Source organism: Neophocaena asiaeorientalis, unplaced genomic scaffold, assembly GCF_003031525.2.
Source record: "Neophocaena asiaeorientalis asiaeorientalis breed wild unplaced genomic scaffold, Neophocaena_asiaeorientalis_V1.1 scaffold450, whole genome shotgun sequence".
NCBI lineage: Eukaryota > Metazoa > Chordata > Mammalia > Artiodactyla > Phocoenidae > Neophocaena > Neophocaena asiaeorientalis.
Window position 1 is genome coordinate 298578 of NW_020175674.1, and position 20253 is coordinate 318830.

General features: G+C 35.9%; 1 protein-coding gene across 6 annotated transcripts in view; it reads right to left on the bottom strand.

Moving 5' to 3' along the window:
- Positions 1 to 20253, bottom strand: part of SENP6 (SUMO specific peptidase 6) — a 104139-nt gene that overhangs the window by 34066 nt on the left and 49820 nt on the right. For all 6 annotated transcript variants that reach the window (XM_024731864.1, XM_024731862.1, XM_024731863.1 and 3 more), the window contains 2 exons: positions 6202 to 6350; positions 1829 to 2213 (listed from right to left, as the gene is read on the bottom strand). In XM_024731864.1, coding sequence (XP_024587632.1) covers positions 1829 to 2213; positions 6202 to 6350 — 534 coding nt within the window. The remainder of the gene's footprint in view (positions 1 to 1828; positions 2214 to 6201; positions 6351 to 20253) is intronic.

Consider the following 20253-nt stretch of genomic DNA (forward strand, 5'->3'; position numbering starts at 1 on the left):
AGGTGGCTATCGGCAAGCCTGGAAGAGAGGCCTCACCTGATGGCACCTTAATCTTGGAGTTGCAGCATCCAGAACTGTGAGACAATAAATCTCTGTTGTTTAAGCCCACTCAGTCTATAGTATTCTGTTATGGCAACCCAAGCTGACTAATATATGGTCTTTGCATTTACATTACAAACTTGTTCCATAGAAATCAGCCTATCTTCCTCCTCACTTCATTCTAGGCAATGTTCAAAAGTTACTCTATCAAGTAACTTTTTCACCTACCTATCTCAAATTCCACCACTTATCTAAAATTGCAAGCTTCTTCATTGTGACACTTGTCACTCTCTATTTCCTGGACCTGCTTCACTTTTCCACATAGAGTTTATCACTACTTGAGACATTGTACATTTTATTATTTGACCACCAAGGACAGAATAAAAGCTTCATAATAATAAACTATTTTAATAGGAATACAAATTTAAGAATGATAAAGTATATAGAGACTTTGCAACTAGAAAAATCTGTTTTTTAAAATCTACACTTTGGGGCTTCCCTGGTGGCCCACTCCGCCTGCCGATGCAGGGGACACGGGTTCGTGCCCTGGTCCAGGAAGATCCCACATGCTGCAGAGCGGCTGGGCCTGTGAGCCATGGCCGCTGGGCCTGCGCGTCCGGAGCCTGTGCTCCGCAACAGGAGAGGCCACAGCAGTGAGAGGCCCACGTACCGCAAAAAAAAAAAAAAAAAAGCAATAGTAATATTATTAATAATAATGTTACTGAATACAGTCAGGATTTATTTGGAGTTCTGTTTGAACATCAGGGATGTATAGCCACAATATTAATTTAATGTAAATTAATTTGAAATAATTCTGTGTGTTCAAGCCACCAACTAGATATATAATTAAGTTCATTGGTTTCATTTTGTTTTTGATTTTATTGTTGTTTTAAATCTCCGACTTAATTTTGTTTTATAATCATGTAGAACATTTACATGGTTCCAAAGTCAAATCTATAAAACAAGGTATATTTGGAGAAATCTAGCATCTATCCCTAACTCCTACACTGTTTCCTACACTTCCAACTAACTTCTTTTTAAAATTAGCTTTTGATATATCTTTTCATTAAAAAAAAAAAACCTATATCCTCCCACACTTCATAAATAAAGAGTAGCATACTATAAGCTCTGATCTGCACCTTGCTTTATTTACTTGATTACAGATCTTGGATATCACTCTACACAATATTAAATAAGATCTTTCTTCCCCCCTGTACAGCTACGTACACTATAGTTGATTCAACCAGTTCATGACTGTTTCCAATCTTGTGCCATTTGTTACAAAAAGGACTGCATTTCATATACATACACATATGTACATGTGACTAAAGATAGGAAAAAAGATTTAGGAGATGAACAAAAGTAGTACAGGAATGAATTTTCAGCTCTACTGAGCTATGCTAGGCACTTCATGTTATTTTTAAATTTACTCCCTCAAGAACCCTATCAGGAAGGAAATATATCCACTTATAGATCAGAGAGATTAAATTAACCGGGTCAAAGTTACAAAATGGGGCATAACTGGCACTTGACCTAAGACTAGGGCCAAGGTCTGTGCCTTTTTTTTTTTTTTTAACTATTTAAGATGGATGGAATAAGAACAAAGTCAGTTATATTTTCCAACTACATGGACAGTTTTAATAATCTACCTCAAAACCATGGCACATAATTGACACAAGAAGATACCTTTTAAAATTACAGTTCTGAAATATGCTCATGCTCACATTAAAAATATATGTGAAAAATAACGGATTGATATCAGCAATACTAAAGGGAGTAAAATACTTACTTGGATCATTTAGGTCTGACAGGCTTGTTTTCCTCTCTTTCAGATTTGTGATTTTGGCTACTTTTGCCCTAGGTAGAATGACTTTCCCATTAGTCTGTAAATTATTCTGTCCACTATCATCACAACTCACAATAATATCAACTGGAACCTTTCCCACACTGTTGCCATAAAACTTCTTGGCTGGTAATGCTGTGTTTTGTGACTTCTGTCCTCCAGAATTCTGATGAATTGATGTTCTTAATAATCCAGTAGATTCATTCAAAGTTACAGCTTGTCTGCAATTTCTTTGCAAATCCTTAGGAAAAGGAATACCACAACTTTGGCATTTGGTCTGGTTTTCTTTTTCTTTTCCACATTTTGGACAATATCCACACTGTTTAGAAACCTTAAATTCCAAAAAATAAGGAAAGAAACAAAAGACTTTGGCATTTTATTTCAACATCATGGAACAGCAACAACAGTAATCTCAAAATTAAATCTCCTACTTCCCATCATCATCACTATGGCTACCACAAAACCCTGAATGTTATTTGAGATCTAGCATCAGAATGCTGGAAGGAATGTTCAAACCATCTAGTGCAGCAGCCTTCAAATTGGACTATGTATATTCCTCAAGGGTTACATAAAGATTTTCTAAGGCATACAGGACATATATAATCTCAAGGGAATCAACATCTAGATCCTCAATTCACACATGTAACCTTTCCAAAAACTGATCTGATTATGCTTCTCATGTCAAAGCACCACCTGCCACAATTGTTCTTCTCATACTTAAAAGCAAAAAAAAAAAAAGAACACTAAACCCATCTTCCATTTGAAATATTACAAGGGTGCACTGCCTTGCGGTATAAAAATCACCGAACCAAGCAGAAGGATAATTTTAAATGTTGGAAAAATGAATCAATTCTAAGTTCTGATTAACAAAAACTTTTACAAGATAATTTATTTCTAAGACAGTACTTCAAAAATATTTTAAGGAAGGCCTAATCTAGGCCTCTTACAATTGCTATATCATTAAAAAATGTTTTTTGACAGTAGAGTGTCATGTAATTTTGAAGCACATAACACAGAAGGAGTTCAAGGTACTTGGTGATATTACTGTAATAAAACTCTTTCCATACTCATGTACCTATTTATGTGAACAAGGTTCTGTAGCACTTACGTCTATAAGAAGGAAAATAAATATACAAATAATGCAAATGGTTGACCACGTCCTACTGTACCAGAAAGGGAAACCCATAAACAATAGAGCAGTCCCTATCTACATACTACGCTCTAATCCTCTAAAAAATTATCTAAACCCCATTATTTTCATGATGAGCATAGACATATTTCCACCTCTAGCTAGGTTTAAAAAATATCATGGTACACTCAAAAAAGTTTAAATACGTTCATTTATGTGGGAGCTAGACCCCCCTTTGCCACAGTGGGAATCAGCTATGTATGACCTAACTCTGCCTTTTAAGAATCGAGGAGCTGGGTTCAGACTGTCTCCAATACTTTATTGTCTATAATAAAGGACATATTTCAATAAAAAGAACCCCATGGAAAGGCATACTTTCACATATTTTCTTATATAAAATTATATAAAATTGATACAGAAACAGAAAAAGCACTTCTCTACTATTAAAATTTTTAATATTAAAATATAGAAGGAAATATATCATGAGCTATTATCATAAGCCTTCCATCAGCTAAGAAACATGTATCTTAGAACCATTTGCAACAATTAGGAGTAAAATGCAGATCAGCTGAACCAAACATGATATTAAATTTTTCATGATAAAAACTAGAGATTAAGAATTTTATCAACCTAGTGACCTAAAAACTAGAATCTCAATAATGCTCAATTACTTTTAGTAAAGTAGTAAATTTTCCTAACAATTGTATGTTAAGTATAATTTCTTTTGGGAAACAAAGATTAATTAAAGTGTCATTTCCTCCCTTTTGGTCAGTGGAAGACTTACAAAATAAAATAAATCCAAATTACATATCACATAGTTATCTGCCAGTCTCTACACAATAATAACCAACTATACTTAATAAGAAAGAGCCTGCCTTTGATGAGACACCACTGAGATAATGTCATACTGTGTAAATATTCTGAACTTTTTATAGTCTCATTAAATACCAAAGACCTTGTTTTCTTACAAGCAGTACATAGTGTGAAATTTCACAGACTACCACTAATCTTATTCAAGAATTTAAAGTTATGTACAGGATGGCACCAATCTATTCTTTATCTCCACTAAGAAAAGCATAAGTGGCACGGGAATAAACATAAAAAGGAAGAAAATATATATTAGATGTTAAAAAAAAAATTCTGAGGTTTTTGGCTTGCATGCCTAATGGAGAAAGGATGATGTGTCTGGGAAGGAGCTTTCTTCCTCTCTCCTCCTTGCCCTGGGTCAAGCAGTGGGCCAAGCACTGTGGGGAAGGCCAGTATGTCCCAAGCCGACCTTAGGCTGGCATGTCAGAGGACTGGGCACGTAAAAGGCAACGGAGCAAATAAGTAATTACACTGGAGACGATGGGAGACAGGTTTCTCACTGTCAGAGAAGGCAGTTACAAACATGCAACATACAAAAGGCTAAAGTAAACACTGTGGTGTTGGACTAGAAATGGAATTGTCAATGTAAACTCATAGATTTTAATAAGTACTAAATATTAACACAGACGCACACAAATATTTCCTAGTTCAGTCGCTGAGAGGGCCTATAAATGTGACACCCAGTAGCAATGAGCACAACTATTGCCCAAATATCTTCCCTCCACTTATAGAAACAATGGCTCCTTGGGAGAAATGCATGACTAGGGCTGATGAAGAGAAAATACAAAGAAGTCTAGACCATCTGGATATACCATAAAGTAAGTACTCAAATAATGATGGGAATATGTCAAAAAGAAACAGTAGCCAGCTTGAAGAACTTTCCATGGGCCAAGTCTGGGACAATTTGAGCATCAAAATGAAAAATGATAGTTATAGAGTATAACCGTTTTGTGTAAAATAAGAATCTATGTGTCTAAGCTGATAAAAACAGAAAAATATATAAGTAAACGTGGGATAAGAAAAAACTCTTATTAATAAATGAGTACAGGGACTTTCCTGGTGGTGCAGTGGTTAAGAATCCGCCTGCCAATGCAGGGGACCCAGGTTCAAGCTCTGGTCTGGGAAGATCCCACATGCCGTGGAGCAACTAAGCCCGTGTGCCACAACTACTGAGCCCAAGATCTAGAGCTGGCAAGCCACAACTACTGAGCCTGTGCTGCAACTACTGAAGCCCACATGCTGCAACTACTGAAGCCCGCGTGCCTAGAGCCCGTGCTCCGCAACAGGAGAAGCCACGGCAATGAGAAGCCCACTCGCCACAACTAGAGAAAGCCCATGCACGGCAACAAAGTCCCAACGCAGCCAAAAATAAATAAGTAAAATAAATAAACGAGTATAGAAATATCTATTAAAAATACCTACTAAAATACCGGGAAAAATCTAGAAGAGTACATCTTAAAAGTGAGTAATGTGAAAATCAACATTATATACTTCCCGATATGATGCAATAAGATCAAAGCATCACTTCTGAGGATTCTTGAAAAATGTATAAATCATGATGAACCATTAGACAAACCCAACTTGAGGTACAAAGTAAGAGGCCTATATTCCTTACAAATATCAAGGTTATTAATGAGAAGGGACTATCAAGGAATTATTCCAGATTAAAGAAGACTGAAGATCATGACAACTAAATGTACATGATCCTGTTCCCATAAAGGACACTGGTTAGGGAAAATTTCAGTGAAGTTTGTGGATTAGATGATAATTTTGGATCCATGTTAATTAAAAATATTTGACAGTTGTACTCTGGTTATATAGGAATTTTTTTTTTTTAAGGAAACACACACTGAAGTATTATGTAGTAAATGGGCATTCTGCCTTACTTATACTCAAATGGTACAGAAAAATACACACACACACACACACACACATACACACACACACACACACACACAGAGGAAGGCAGAGTGAGGGAGAACAATAAAGCAAATGTGGAAAACTGGGGAATTAAATGGAAGAATATGTGGATACTTATCATTTTTTCTATAAATTTAAACTTATTTCTAAAAACTTCTGATTGAGAGCAATCATTTGAAGTATGCTGCAGGGAAGTACTCACAAATTCTTTTCAGAAAGATATATATTCTGGATTTTTGATAACTGAAAAATGATCTAATGAAGGCAGAAAAGTTTGCCTAAATAACTTTTCTAGTTCTCTTCCAGTCCTATTCAAAAGGTCACCTAGAATTTAATAAATACTAAAAATAATATTAATAAAAATACCAATTGATTAGCAACAAAGAATAATTTCTCTACCCACCTCTAAATCAGTTAAACATTTTTTGGAAGCAGGAGACAGAGAATGTGGGGTAGACTGACATGTACTACTGTGACGTTTCTGTGCAACTTTCCTTTTAATTTCAGAATCCAGGTGTGATTCAGACTCTTCTGTTTTTTTCATTATACGATCTAAAGGAAGGGGGGAAAAAAAGTACTGAAATTAAACTTTATAAATTCCTCATGATCTTTTGCTATGAAAAAATACTAACTTATATTATCAAATTATGTTTTAGTTAAAATAAACTAATGTTTCAATATGTACAATAAAGAAAAACAGAACTTTAGGTCAGAGCCAGTGGCCATCTCCTGGTTGCTCCTGCCTTTTCTTTACCAGGATCTCTCTGCCAGCCCCCAAACTGTGGACCATTTTCATCAAGTGTACCAATATTCTCTTCAGCTTATTCTGTGCAACTAAGGCAGAAGAGCACTTCTTGCACTGAATCTCTCTCTCCTTTCTCTCTCTCTCTCTCTCTCACACACATACACACACACACACACACACACACACACACACACAATTTTTTTCTCCCCTAAGTTGGTTACTCTTCTTAGATTGGTAATAAGAAAAATTTGAATTCAAACATTGGGTACAACTGCTTAGATAAAGGAAACTAAACTAATTCTCGATTTAATGGTTTTTTAAATTTAAGACACACAAAAGAGAATTTTCTTCATTATTTTTCAATGTAAATTCAATCATTTTCATTTCTAATTAATTCATAATTTGAATTTTTAAATGATTTAACGAACTCCAAACAGAACAATTTAAAATTTATTACAATCTGACTTCATCAGCAAAGAAAACTGAACACGTTTCTAAAACAAAACTTAATGAATCTACAAACTAAAATGCTCTACCTGCATAATTCCAAGTTTGTTAAATACTTCCATTTTCCTATCTTTTACATCCTCTTATCTTCTGATATTTTTAAAATAAGGAGATCATCTACACATAAAAATTAGCATTATCTTTCTGAGCTTGGTATACAATACTGTCTTAAGAAACCCATGCAATTACTCTGGTTTAGTGCAATCACAGAGTCCCACTGAGTGACTCCACCTTCCCATCCATTGTCCAGTCTGAACACCTTTATTTTCCTGGACACCAAAGCTAGAAATCTGAGTAAGCGTTGACTTGTCCTTGTGTCTCCTTTCTCACAGTCAAGTGAATTCTACCAATAGCTCTTGAACTCATTCCTTCCTCTCCAATTCCACTGCCACTATATTTCAGATGCTTAACTCCTACCTAAAATGATCTCCCTCACTCCAATTTTGCTTGCTTCAAATCCTTCTCCCCTACTGCCAAGGTCATCTTTCAAATATGATTCTACCATTCTAATGCTTAAAATCTCTCAATGATTCCATTAGCTAAGGAAAAAAGTCTAAACCCCGTATCCTGCCAAGCAGAAGGCTGCACTGATGTTCCAGTCTTAATTCCAAAAATACTATACCTCAAACACGTGCATTTCTCCATGATGTTTTCTTTCACCCTCTTATATATATGCTGTTCTCTTCACAAGCAAAGCCCTCCCTACTTATCTAGTAAATTCAAACTATTCTTTGTTACGAAGCTACCTCTATCCCACACTAAGCATGATGAAGCAAATACTCAGAGCTTCCACAGCACTTTATCCATACTTCTATTAGTACTCATTTTATTTTAAGCTAATTATTTGCACTGATCTGTTTCCTCTCATTATACTGTCAGCTCTGGAAAAGCAGAAATCATGTTTTAGTCACCTGTTTTCTCAGAGTTTAGAAACTGCACAAGGCAGGGGCTGAAAAAGTGTTTACTGGATTAATGAATCACATCAGAAAAGACTACATGACACATTCAAAAAAGATGAAATCACATGGTTGAAAGGAAGGGATGTTAGTACTATGTCACCTCGGAGAATGTCTTAACTCTGTCACACAGAGAAACGATACAGTCGCAGACCTAGAAACATAAGGATTCAGCCAGGGAGAGGAAAGGAAAGCTGCTCCCAAGAACACCTGAGGTTACAGACCAGCTGCTCCAGTCAAAGCATCTAGCTGTTAGCTATATTCCTATGAAGGCTAACTTACTTTGTTAGATGGACTGGATATAAAAAGCAGTTTCTATACAAATGAGTATTAAAGAACTAGAATGTGGCACTAAGTAAAAAAGGAGGCAGACAAGATTTGGAATTCAGAAAATACAGACTGGTTGTGTGTGGAATACACAACCAATTATTGGCATAATTTAATTTACAGAGACAGCTGTCTTAAAACATGGTTTTTTTTTTTCTCCTCCAACTTTTCTTGGTCTTGGTAATTAAATTTTTGTACGTACACAAGAGAGCTTTTTCCTTTTAAACGTATTTTAGGAATCTTTGTAATCCCCACAATATCACTGCAAATCATTTTGCTCAAGTATGTCTCTATATCGTTTTCCTGCCAGGCCCTACTCAGAGACTGACATTTTAAAAACTATTATCATTTCAATCCTGATCATATACTCACACTCTTCTCTCCACTACAGCTATCTCATCATGTCTATGTCACATTTTTCTCTATCTCTTAACACAATTAACAAGGGGGGAAAACAAGGGGTCCAAGCCCTGAGAGAAACTGAAAATTTTTATTGATAATAGAGAAAAACGTTGTTTATATGTACCACATCTTCTTTATCTATTCCTCTCTCAATGGACATTTAGGTTGCTTCCACGTCCTGGCTATTGTAAATAGCGCTGCAATGAACATTAGGGTACACGTATCTCTTCGAATTGTGGTTTTCTGAGGGTATATGCCCAGGAGTGGGATCGCTGGATCACATGGTAGCTCTATTTTTAGTTTTTTAAGGAATCTCCATACTGTTCTCCACAGTGGCTATACTAATTTACGTTCCCACCAACAGTGTAGAAAGGTTTCTTTTTCTTCACACCCTCTCCAGCATTTATTGTTCGTAGATTTTTTTTGATGATGGCCACCTCATTGTACTTCTCTAATAATTAGTGATGTTAGCATCTTTTCGTGTGCTTTTTGGCCATCTGTATGTTTTGGTCTTCTTCGGAGAAATGTCTATTTAGATATTCTGCCCATTTTCTGATTGGGTTGTTTGTTTTTTTGTTACTGAGCTTCATGAGCTGTTTGTATATTTTGGAGATTAATCCCTTGTCGGTCGCTTCATTGGCAAATATTTTCTCCCATTCTGTGGGTTGTCTTTTTGTTTTGTTTATTGTTTCCTTTGCTGTGCAAAAGCTTTTAAGTTTAATTAGGTCCCATTTGTTTTTGTTTTCATTACTTTAGGAGGTGGATCAAAAAAGATCTTGCTGCGATTTATGTCAGAGAGTGTTCTCCCTATGTTTTTCTCCAAGAGTCTTATAGTACCGAGCCTTACATTTAGGTCTTTAATACATTTTGAGTTTATTTTTGTGTATGGTGTTAAAGAATGTTCCAATTTCATTTTTTTACATGTAGCTGTCCAGTTTTCCTAGCACCATTTATTGAAAGAGACTTGTCTTTCCTCCATTGTATAGTCTTGCCTCCTTTGTTGTAGATTAATTGACTGTAGGTGCGTGGATTTATCTCTGGGCTTTCTATCCTGTTCCATTGATCTATATATCTGTTTTTGTGCCAGTACGATACTGCTTTGATGACTGCAGCTTTGTAGTATAGTCTGAAGTCAGGGAGCCTGATTCCTCCAGCTCCGTTTTTCTTTCTCAAGATTGCTTTGACCATTCAGGGTCTTTTGTGTCTCCATATAAATTTTAAGATTTTTTTGTTCTAGTTTTGTGAAAAATGCCACTGGTAATTTGATAGGGATTGCATGAATCTGTAGTTTGCCTTGGGTAGTATAGTCTTTTTTTTTTTTTTTCGGTATGCGGGCCTCTCACTGTTGTGGCCTCTCCTGTTGCGGAGCACAGGCTCTGGACCCACAGGCTCAGCGGCCATGGCTCACGGGCCTAGCCGCTCCACGGCATGTGGGATCTTCCCAGACCGGGGCACGAACCCGTGTCCCCTGCATCGGCAGGCGGACTCTCAACCACTGCGCCACCAGGGAAGCCCATGTATAGTCATTTTTGACAACAATGATTCTTCCAATCCAAGAACATGGTATATCTTTCCATCTGTTTGTGTCATCTTCGATTTCTTTCATCAACGTCTTATAGTTTTTGGAGTACAGGCCTTTTGTCTCCTTAGGTAGGTTTATTCCTAGGTGTTTTATTCTTTTTGTTGCAATGGTAAATGAGATTGTTTCTTTACTTTCTCTTTCTGATCTTTCATTGTTAGTGTATAGAAATGCAACAGATTTCTGTGTGTTAATTTTGTATCCTGCAACTTAACCAAATTCATTAATGAGCTCTAGTAGTTTTTTGTAGCATCTTTAGGATTTTCTATGTATAGATACATGCACTCCAATGTTGATAGCAGCACTATTTACAATAGCCAAGACATGGAAGCAACCTAAGTGTCTATTGACAGATGAACAGATAAAGGAAATGTGGTACATATATACAATGGAATATTACTCATCCATAAAAAAGAATGAAATAATGTTATTTGCAGCAACATGGATGGACCTAGAGATTGTCATATTGAATGAAGTCAGTCAGACACAGAAAGACAAATATCATATGATAACGCTTATATGTGGAATCTAAAAAGATGGTACAGATGAAATTATTTACAAAACAGAAATAGAGTCACAGATATAGAAAACAATCTTATGGTTACTAGGGGGGCAGGGGGAGGGTTAAATTGGGAGATTGGGACTGACAAATATACCCTACTATACACAAAATAGATTACAAAAATAACAAACAAACAAAAAACCAAAAAAACCACAGAACCAATATATAAAGTACCCAAAGAGCTAATGTTAAATAAGCTAATACTATGAATTGGCTCACTAATTACTTGGAGAAAATTAATTTTGGAGAAATTAATTTTGAGAAATCAGGTAAAAAGGAAATTGCTTTCCCAACTTAAAGGTTTATACCCCCTGAGATGGCATTTTAAATATTGCCTTCAACGTTGTACTTAATCCTCATTTATGGCCTAAAAATCCCAACTCTGTAATCATTTCGTGGGCTCAATTAAATAATGTTCTAGCAATCAGTAATCTCAGATTTCTGTACCTGCACCTCACCTGAAAATATAAAATGTTCATACTGAACACCTAATGTTCATATGTTCCCCCAAAGCTTATTTTACAACAGTTTATATATACCAGTATACCCTTCTTCATTGAATTTACATCTGTAATATGGAAGCTCTTCTGTATCACTGTGTTATTACAAAATGATTTTAAGAGGTTTTTAGATTTTTAAGAAAATAAATTTTGGCACCAAAAACGGAAAAAAAAAAAAAGATAATAGAGAAAAACGATTTTAAAATCTTGACCTCCTAAATCAAGATTATCTATAAGGAACTAAAGGAAAGAGACAGAAAATGCAAAGAATATTATAAGCATGCGCAGAGTGAGTAAACAGGAGGTCAACCTGTAGAGAGGAGAGGATAACCAAAGAGAAACAAAAGATTTTTCTCCTGTATGGACTCTCTGATGAATGAGAAGATGTGAATGCTGACTGAAGCCCTTCCCACACTGTTCACATTTATAGGGTTTCTCTCCAGTATGTACTCTTTGGTGAGTGTGAAGTTTGGAACTCTTGCTGAAGCCCTTCCCACATTCATGACAAGTATAGGGCTTCCCCCTTCACTCCGTATGGACCCTCTGATGAATGCGAAGATCCGAGCTGTGACTAAAGTCCTTCCCACAGTCGTCACATTTGTAAGGCTTCTCTCCTGTGTGCACCCTCTAATGGATTTGAAGATTTGAGTGCTGGGTAAAGCCCTTACCACAGTCATCACATTTATAGGACTTTTCTCCCGTGTGGACTAACTGATGAATTTGAAGATCTGAACTCTGACTGAAGCCCTTACCACACTCATCACACTTACATGGCTTTTCTCCTGTGTGGACTCTCTGATGAACATAAGTACTGAACTCCGACTAAAACTCTTACCATGCTGATCACACTTAAAAGGCTTCCCTCCTATGTGAAGCCTCTGGTGAATGTGAAGTAATGAATTTCTACTGAGGTCCTTATCAAAAAAAGAAAATGCAAAGAATGACATTAATTAGACGTTTTAAGATGAAACTTCTGAAACCAACGTGATGTGGAAGTATGGCAAATGACTGACAGTGTATGGGAAACTAGAGTAGATCTACAAAGAGACAATAAGCATAAATATGTTAATGTCAATGTCAGGATTAAGAAATTCCTTTGGGATTCTATCTTCCATGGAAAGAGAAAAACACTTGAGAAGATTATGACAATTCATGTGAAAATTAACTAGCTTCAATTTATAGCCAGAAACATAATATGGCAAAAGATTTAAAACCTGACTGGTCCAGGAACGGCAAATGCCTAACAACAAGAGGCTCATGGAAGTTTTAGCAGCTAACTGATCATGGAAGTCATTTTTGCTAAACTGTGCCAAACCCTCAACAAAGTACTCCAGGGAGGTACTTGAGATGAAACCTATGTGACACTCTTGCTTTCACTGAATGCCCCCTTCTGGGGATGAGAAGGTGAATACTGAGTGTTTACCCAAGACCACACAAAACACACACCAAGATTAACACCAGACACCATAAAGCTCCTGGCAGAGAACACAGGCAAAACATTCTCTGACATAAATAGTACCAATGTTTTCTTAGGTCAGTCTCCCAAGGCAATAGAAGTAAAAGCAAAAAGAAACAAATGGGACCTAATCAAACTTATAAGCTTTTGCACAGCAAAGGAAACCATCAACAAAACAAAAAGACAACCTATGGACTGGGAGAAAATATTTTCAAATGATGCGACCAACAAGGGCTTAATTTCTAAAATATACAAACAGCACATATGACTCAGTAATGAAAAAAACCAAACAATCCAATCAAAAACCAGGCAGAGGACATAGACATTTCTCCAAAGAAGATATACACATGGCCAATAGGCACATGAAAAGATGCTCAACATCACGAATTATCAGAGAAATGCAAATCAAAACTACAATGAGGAATCACTGTACACCAGTCAGAATGGCCATCATTAAGACGTCCACAAACAAGAAATGCTGGAGAGGGTGTGGAGGAAAGGGAACCCTCCTTCACTGTTGGTGGAAATATAAATTGGTGCAGCCACTATGGAGAACAGTATGGAGGTTCCTTAAAAAACTAAAAATAGAATTACTATATGACCCAGCAATCCCATTCCTGGGCATATATCCAGAGGAAACTCTCATTCAAAAAGATACATGCACCCCAATGTTCACAGCACCACTATTTACAACAGCCAAGACATGGAAGCAACCTAAATGTCCATCAACAGATGAATGTATAAAGAAGATTGATATGTGTGTATACACACACACACACATACACACACACACACACAGGAATACTACTTCCCCATAAAAAAAGAATGAAATAACCTCATTTGCAGTAACATGAATGGACCTAGAGATTATCATACTAAGACAAAACAAATATCATATGATATCACTTATATATGTGGATTCTAAAATATAATACAAATGCACTTATTAAAAAAACAAAACAAAAAACAGAAACAGACTCACAGACAGAGAAAACAGATTTATGGTTACCAAAGAGGAAAGTGGGGAAGGGATAAATTAGGAGTTTTGGATTAGCAGATATAAAGTACTATATATAAAATAGATAAACAACAAGACAAGGCCCTATTGCAGGGCACAGAGAACTATATTCAATATCTTATAATAACTTATAATGGAAAAAAATATGAAAAAGAATATATATTTATAACTGAATCACTTTGCTGTATACCAGACACTAACACAACAGTTGTAAATCAACTATATACGTCAATGAAAAAAAAAAAAAAGATTGGGATATTTCCTGCTGGATTTTCTAGCTCAATGTCTTTTTAATATACCACACTATTTCCAGATATGTAGAAAAGGTAAGAATATGGAAGATATTATGAGACAAGTAAAAGTGATTAATAGGTTGGATCTTTGGAATAAATTTTAAAACCTAAACTTAAAAAAAAATGTCCTCCATAAAAAGAACATTTATAGTAGCTTTACTCATAATCTTAAAACAAACAAACAAAAAACCCCTGGATGGGCTTCCCTGGTGGCACAGTGGTTGAGAGTCCGCCTGCCGATGCAGGGGAGACGGTTTTGCGTCCCGGTCCGGGAAGATCCTACATGCCGCGGAGCGGCTGGGCCCGTGAGCCATGGCCACTGAGCCTGCGCGTCCGGAGCCTGTGCTCCGCAACGGGAGAGGCCACAGCAGTGAGAGGCCCGCGTACTGCAAAAACAAAAAAACAAAAAACCAAAAAACCCTGGAAACAACTCAGGTGTCCATCATCAGGAGAATGATAAACAAACTGGTACAGCCATACAATGGAACACTAAAGTAACAAATTACTAATGCATGCAACAACATGGGTGAATCTCAAAAAAACTATCCAGAGTGAAAAGAACACTTACAACAAAGAGTAAACGTTGTATTATTCCACTTATATGAAAATAGTTACCTTTGAGAGGGCAGGGATGAGGAGTAACTGAAAGGAACATGAGGGAACTTTCTGCAGTGATGATATGATTTGTACTATGTCTTCCCAGGGCTTTGGGTTAGTAAGGTATGTGTACTTGTCAAAATGTATTTAACTGTACACTTATGACTTGTGCATTTCATTGTATGTAAATTTTATTTCAAAAGAGAAAAGAAAACTAAAACATATATTGAACTCTAGATAATGATATGCCTGCTGAAGTGTTTAGGAGTAAACTGTACTGGTGTCTGTAACTTACTTTAAAATACATTGGAAAAAATAAGATGAATTTATATATAAATGATTAGATACACGGATATGTGATAAAGTTAAGTATAGAAAAGTGTTAACTGTAGAATCTATGTAGTAGATATATGTGTATTCACTGTGAAAGTCTTTCAACTTTCTGGTATCTTTGAAAATTTTCATAATAGAAGTCGGAGGTGGGGTGGGGCAAGGACAGCCCTTCACTTTTTTGTTTGAAAATTTAGTCGTGATATTACTAATCTGCCGGAAACTATATACCTCAAGGATAGTTAGAACACAAACAACTATCTTTATTATGGTTATTTATTTGCTTTTAAGTTATTTTTATCATCTGTGAAAAGAGAAAGACTAATTAGAAAAACAGCTGGTTTTCTCCATCATGTAGCTGTTACTATGACTGGTTTTCAGTATAGAATAAAATGGCAGTCATATATCACATTCTCACTACAACCTCCTTAAAAATCACTTTTGTCTATGCGAAATATGTGATAAACAGGCAAAGGAGACAACAGGCAGACATGAATAAAAGAAGAAATCCAAATGGCCACTCAACATATAAAATGCTTCGTCAGTAATGAGGAAATTTAAAAAAAAACCAAATACTACTTCCCTATCAGCCTGGCAAAGCCTGAAGGATAGTAATATCTACTGCTGCTGAGGAGCATGTGAGAAAACAGGCACACTCAGATTCTGCTTGCTGGGAGCTGACACCCTTTACAGAAAGCATTTTGGCAGTAATATATCAGAAGTCTTTAAAATGTGCATAAACTTTGTCCTTATAATTTTATTTCTAGGGATTTGACCTAAGTAAATAATAGATAAAATACATAATATGAGCTAAATTATTAATAATATATATAATATCAAAACATTAAAAACCTAAATTATGGTACAGAAATATAGTGGGTCACTATGCATTCATGAAAAAAATGACCAGAGACTTGGCTATATTAACTTGTAAAGTCCACTATATATAAATTCATCTATTTGATTCTTAAACTTCCCTTGTGTTTTTCATTCTGGTTTTCTTCTGATATTCCAAAATCTTTTAATGAGAGTACAGAAACCGGATAATAATGTAACAAAGTAAGAAGCAAGTTACAGAACAGTAAACATAGTATAAACGCATTAAAAAAAAAAAGGGTATATATGCACAGAAGTGTAGCAAGTTATATGTTAAAGTACCAGGAGAAGATATCCTGACTGGTTAAGAGTGAGCGGATATTTTTCTTCTGCACATGAGTTAAATAGTGCTAAGTCAGGTGATTTAGGTTGAAATCATAATGTAATTACATTAAGAATATAATTAAATGTTCACTCAGAGACAGTATATAACGTCTATTAATTCTCTGACAAGAACACAAAGAACAGACTGGAAAACAAAAAGGAAGTTTAAGAAACAAAAGAAAGAATAGAGAAAAAAATAAGAAATCTTAATTTATAGTTATATGTTGTTATTTTACATACTTAGAAAAAATATAAAAAGAACACCAAACAAAAAAGCAATGGGATATCTGATCTACCCAAAAATTATACTTAATAGTTTACAAGCTTTAATTTAATCCTAGAGAACTGCTTATCAATGTTCGTTAGCTTAGTGCTAATAAATGGCTATAATTCATATTAAGTGTCTCTTAAATGCAAAATAAAGGAGAAAAACAATAATAAAGGAAGTTACTTTAAGTGGTAAGAACTATAAAAAGACAGTGATTTCTTTTTAGAGGAAAATTATTCCAGGTGCTATGCCAGTAACTTGATCCTGGGGTTTGAAATCTCACCATTTTAAAAACTAACTCCGGGCTTCCCTGGTGGTGCAGTGGTTGAGAATCTGCCTGCCGATGCAGGGGACACGGGTTCGAGCCCTGCTCTGGGAAGATCCCACATGTCGTGGAGCAACTGGGCCCGTGAGCCACAGCTACTGAGCCTGAGCGTCTGGAGCTTGTGCTCCGCAACAAGAGAGGCCGCCACAGTGAGAGGCCCGCATACCGCGATGAACAGTGGCCCCCGCTCGCCACAACTAGAGAAAGCCCTCGCCCAGAAACGAAGACCCAACACAGCCAAAAATAAATAAATTTATTAAAAAAACTATCTCCAAAGGAAATCCTAAAATAAAATGCAATCTTTATGTAACAATATATGCAATATTGTTATAGCACTGTCATTCATACTATACCCAAGTATACGTGTACCTACCTAACACAAAGCAGCTGTAGTTTACAAGCTAAATATACCAATATGCCTTTCCCAAAGTTTAAAAATACTACCTGTCCACATGATTGTGTGTGTGTATATATATTTTGGGTTGGCCAAAAAGGTCATTTGTTTTTTCCATAGGATGCCTCTAGTAGCTTAGTTGTCTTTAAATTCATTTGAAACAATATTGTTAAGACTGTGTTGTGACAGCTGTCACATCAGTGTGCATTAAAAAAAAAAAAACATCAAAATTGGTGAATTTTTGTGTGGCCATTTTAATACTGAAGATGGAAGAAAAATGCAACATTTTTGGCACATTATGCTTTATTATTTCAAGAAAGGTTAAAAACGCAAACGAAACGAAAAAAAAAAGATTTGTGCAATGTATGGGGAAGGTGCTGCGACTGATCGAATGTGTCAAAAGTGGTTTGTGAAGCTTCGTGCTGGAGATTTCTTGCTGGGATGATGCTCCACGGTCAGGTAGACCACTTGAGTTTGATAGCAATCAAATCGAGACATTAATTGAGATCAATCAACATTATACCACACGAGAGATAGCCGACGTACTCAAAATATCCAAATCAAGAGTTGAAAATCATTGGCACCAGCCTGGTTATGTTAATTGCTTTGATGTTTGGGATCCACAGAAGTTAAGCGGAAGAAACCTTGAGCGTATTTCTCCATATGATTCTTGTAACGAAAACGTTCCATTTTTAAAACAAATCGTGACGGGCTATGAAAAGTGGGTACTGTACACTAATGTGGAATGGAAGAGATCGTGGGGCAAGTGAAATGAAGCACCACCAACCACACCAAAGGCAACTCTTCATCCAAAGAAGGTGATGTTCTGTATATGGCGGGATTGGAAGGGAGTCCCCTATTATGGGCTCCTTCCGGAAAACCAAACGATTCATTCTAACAAGGACTGCTCCCAGTTAGACCAACTGAAAGCAGCACTCGACGACAAGCATCCGGAATTAGTCAACAGAAAACGCGTGATCTTCCATCAGGATAACGCAAGACCGCATGTTCCTCTGATGACCAGGCAAAAGCTGTTACAGCTTGGCTGGGAAGTACTGATTCATCCGCCGTATTCACCAGACATTGCACCTTTGTATTTACATTTATTTTGGCCTTTACAAAATTCTCTTAAGGGAAAAAATTTCCATTCTCCGGAAGACTGTAAAAGGCAACTGGTACAGTTCTTTGTTTGAAAAGATAAAAAGTTTTGGGAAGATGGAATTATGAAGTTGCCTGAAAAATGGCAGAAGGTAGTGGAACAAAAGGGTGAATACATTGTTCAATTAAGTTCTTGGTGAAAATAAAAAATGTGTCTTTTATTTTTGCTTAAAAACCAAAGAAACTTTTTGGCCAACCCTATATAGATATAGATACAGATATAGATAGATAGATACACATATATATACACACACATATATATGTTATATATATGTATATGTGTATATATATGTATGTGTATATATATATATGTATGTAAGTATGTATTTACACACACACTTTATGATGAGTCCACAGGCATAAACTGAATAGGTAAGTAAAGGAGACGGTACAGCTCTTTCCTACAAAAGAATTTCAATTAATAAATGTAAAAGAAATGAAGAAAACAGAAAATTACCATTAGATAAACACCAAGTAATAATTGTTGCCAGCAAGATCCACCAATAGATGCAAAATCAGTGGGTGCAATTTTGAGGAAAAAGAGGGTATCTGCATAGTGTCAGAGTATCTCTCCCAAGATCTTTATTAAATACAAAGGGAAAAAAAATAATTTTACAGTGGAGAAACCCAGCAGAAACCACCTAACCAAGGTACCATGTTTAACATCACCAGCAGTAAGACAAATCAACATCATACAACCCCGGATATAATGTGTAGAAAAAGACACAACATCACTTTCATGAAAGTCTTGCCAAAAATGCATAGCCTCAATCTAATCACAAGATAACATCATACAAACTTCCAAACAGAAAGGCATTCTATGAAGTAACTGTCCATTACTCTTCAAAATTGTCAAGGAAACTTAGGAGATGTGACAAACAAATGCAATGTAAGATCCCAAACTAGATCTTAGAACAGAAAAAAGTTACCAGTGAAAAACTGGTGAAATGAGACCAAGGTCTGTTGCTTAGTTAAGAATGTTATACGATGCCAATTTCTTAGTTTTGTGAATGTACCATGATTGTAACATGTGAACATGAGGAGCAGCTGGGTAAAGGGTAAATGAGTCCTATTTTAATAACTTTTCAGTAGTCTAAAATGATTTCAAAATAAAAAGGTTTTCTTAAAAAAAGGTTATTCTTATCTACTTAATATTATTGAATAAACAAAAAATTTTTCAAAAAAGTCTGGGGCTGATTGGTATCTAAAACCATATAATGGGCCAAATCACTTAACTTACTGAAATGCATCTGTGTAAAGGGAATGATAATAGTACTTATTGTGCAGTTCTTCCCTGAGGATTAGGAGTAAGTTTCTTTCTGATCTAAGGAGAAAATAGTAAAGCACAGTGGTTAAGAGAATGCATGGCCTTTAGCATTAAATAGACCTGGATTCCAATACTAGTCTGTGTCCTTGAGCAAGTTGTGTAATCCCTCCAAGCCTCAATTTCCTCCTCTGTACAAAATGTAGGTAAAGTTGAATTTAGCTTATTGAGATCTTGGGTAGGGAGCCACGATAAAAACAAATAATGAACGTCAAGCAACTGACTCAGCATCTAGGGCAGATTCAGAATTCAGGAAAGGTTTAAGGTATGGATGTTAAAGAGGCTAGTCATTGTTACTACACTTAATAAACTTAGTGAGCAGAACTATGCACCGTGAAGTATAATAATTCACATTCATAACCGCAAAGTTGTTAAGGAAGGATGAAGCTAAGTTTGGAATATTCTCTTTATAAAACAGGATATGTTCAACATATGCATAAAAGGTTTTCACCCAAACTAAAAGAAAAATATAGCTGCCTCAAAAAAAAAAAAAAAAAAAAAAAAAAAAAAAAAA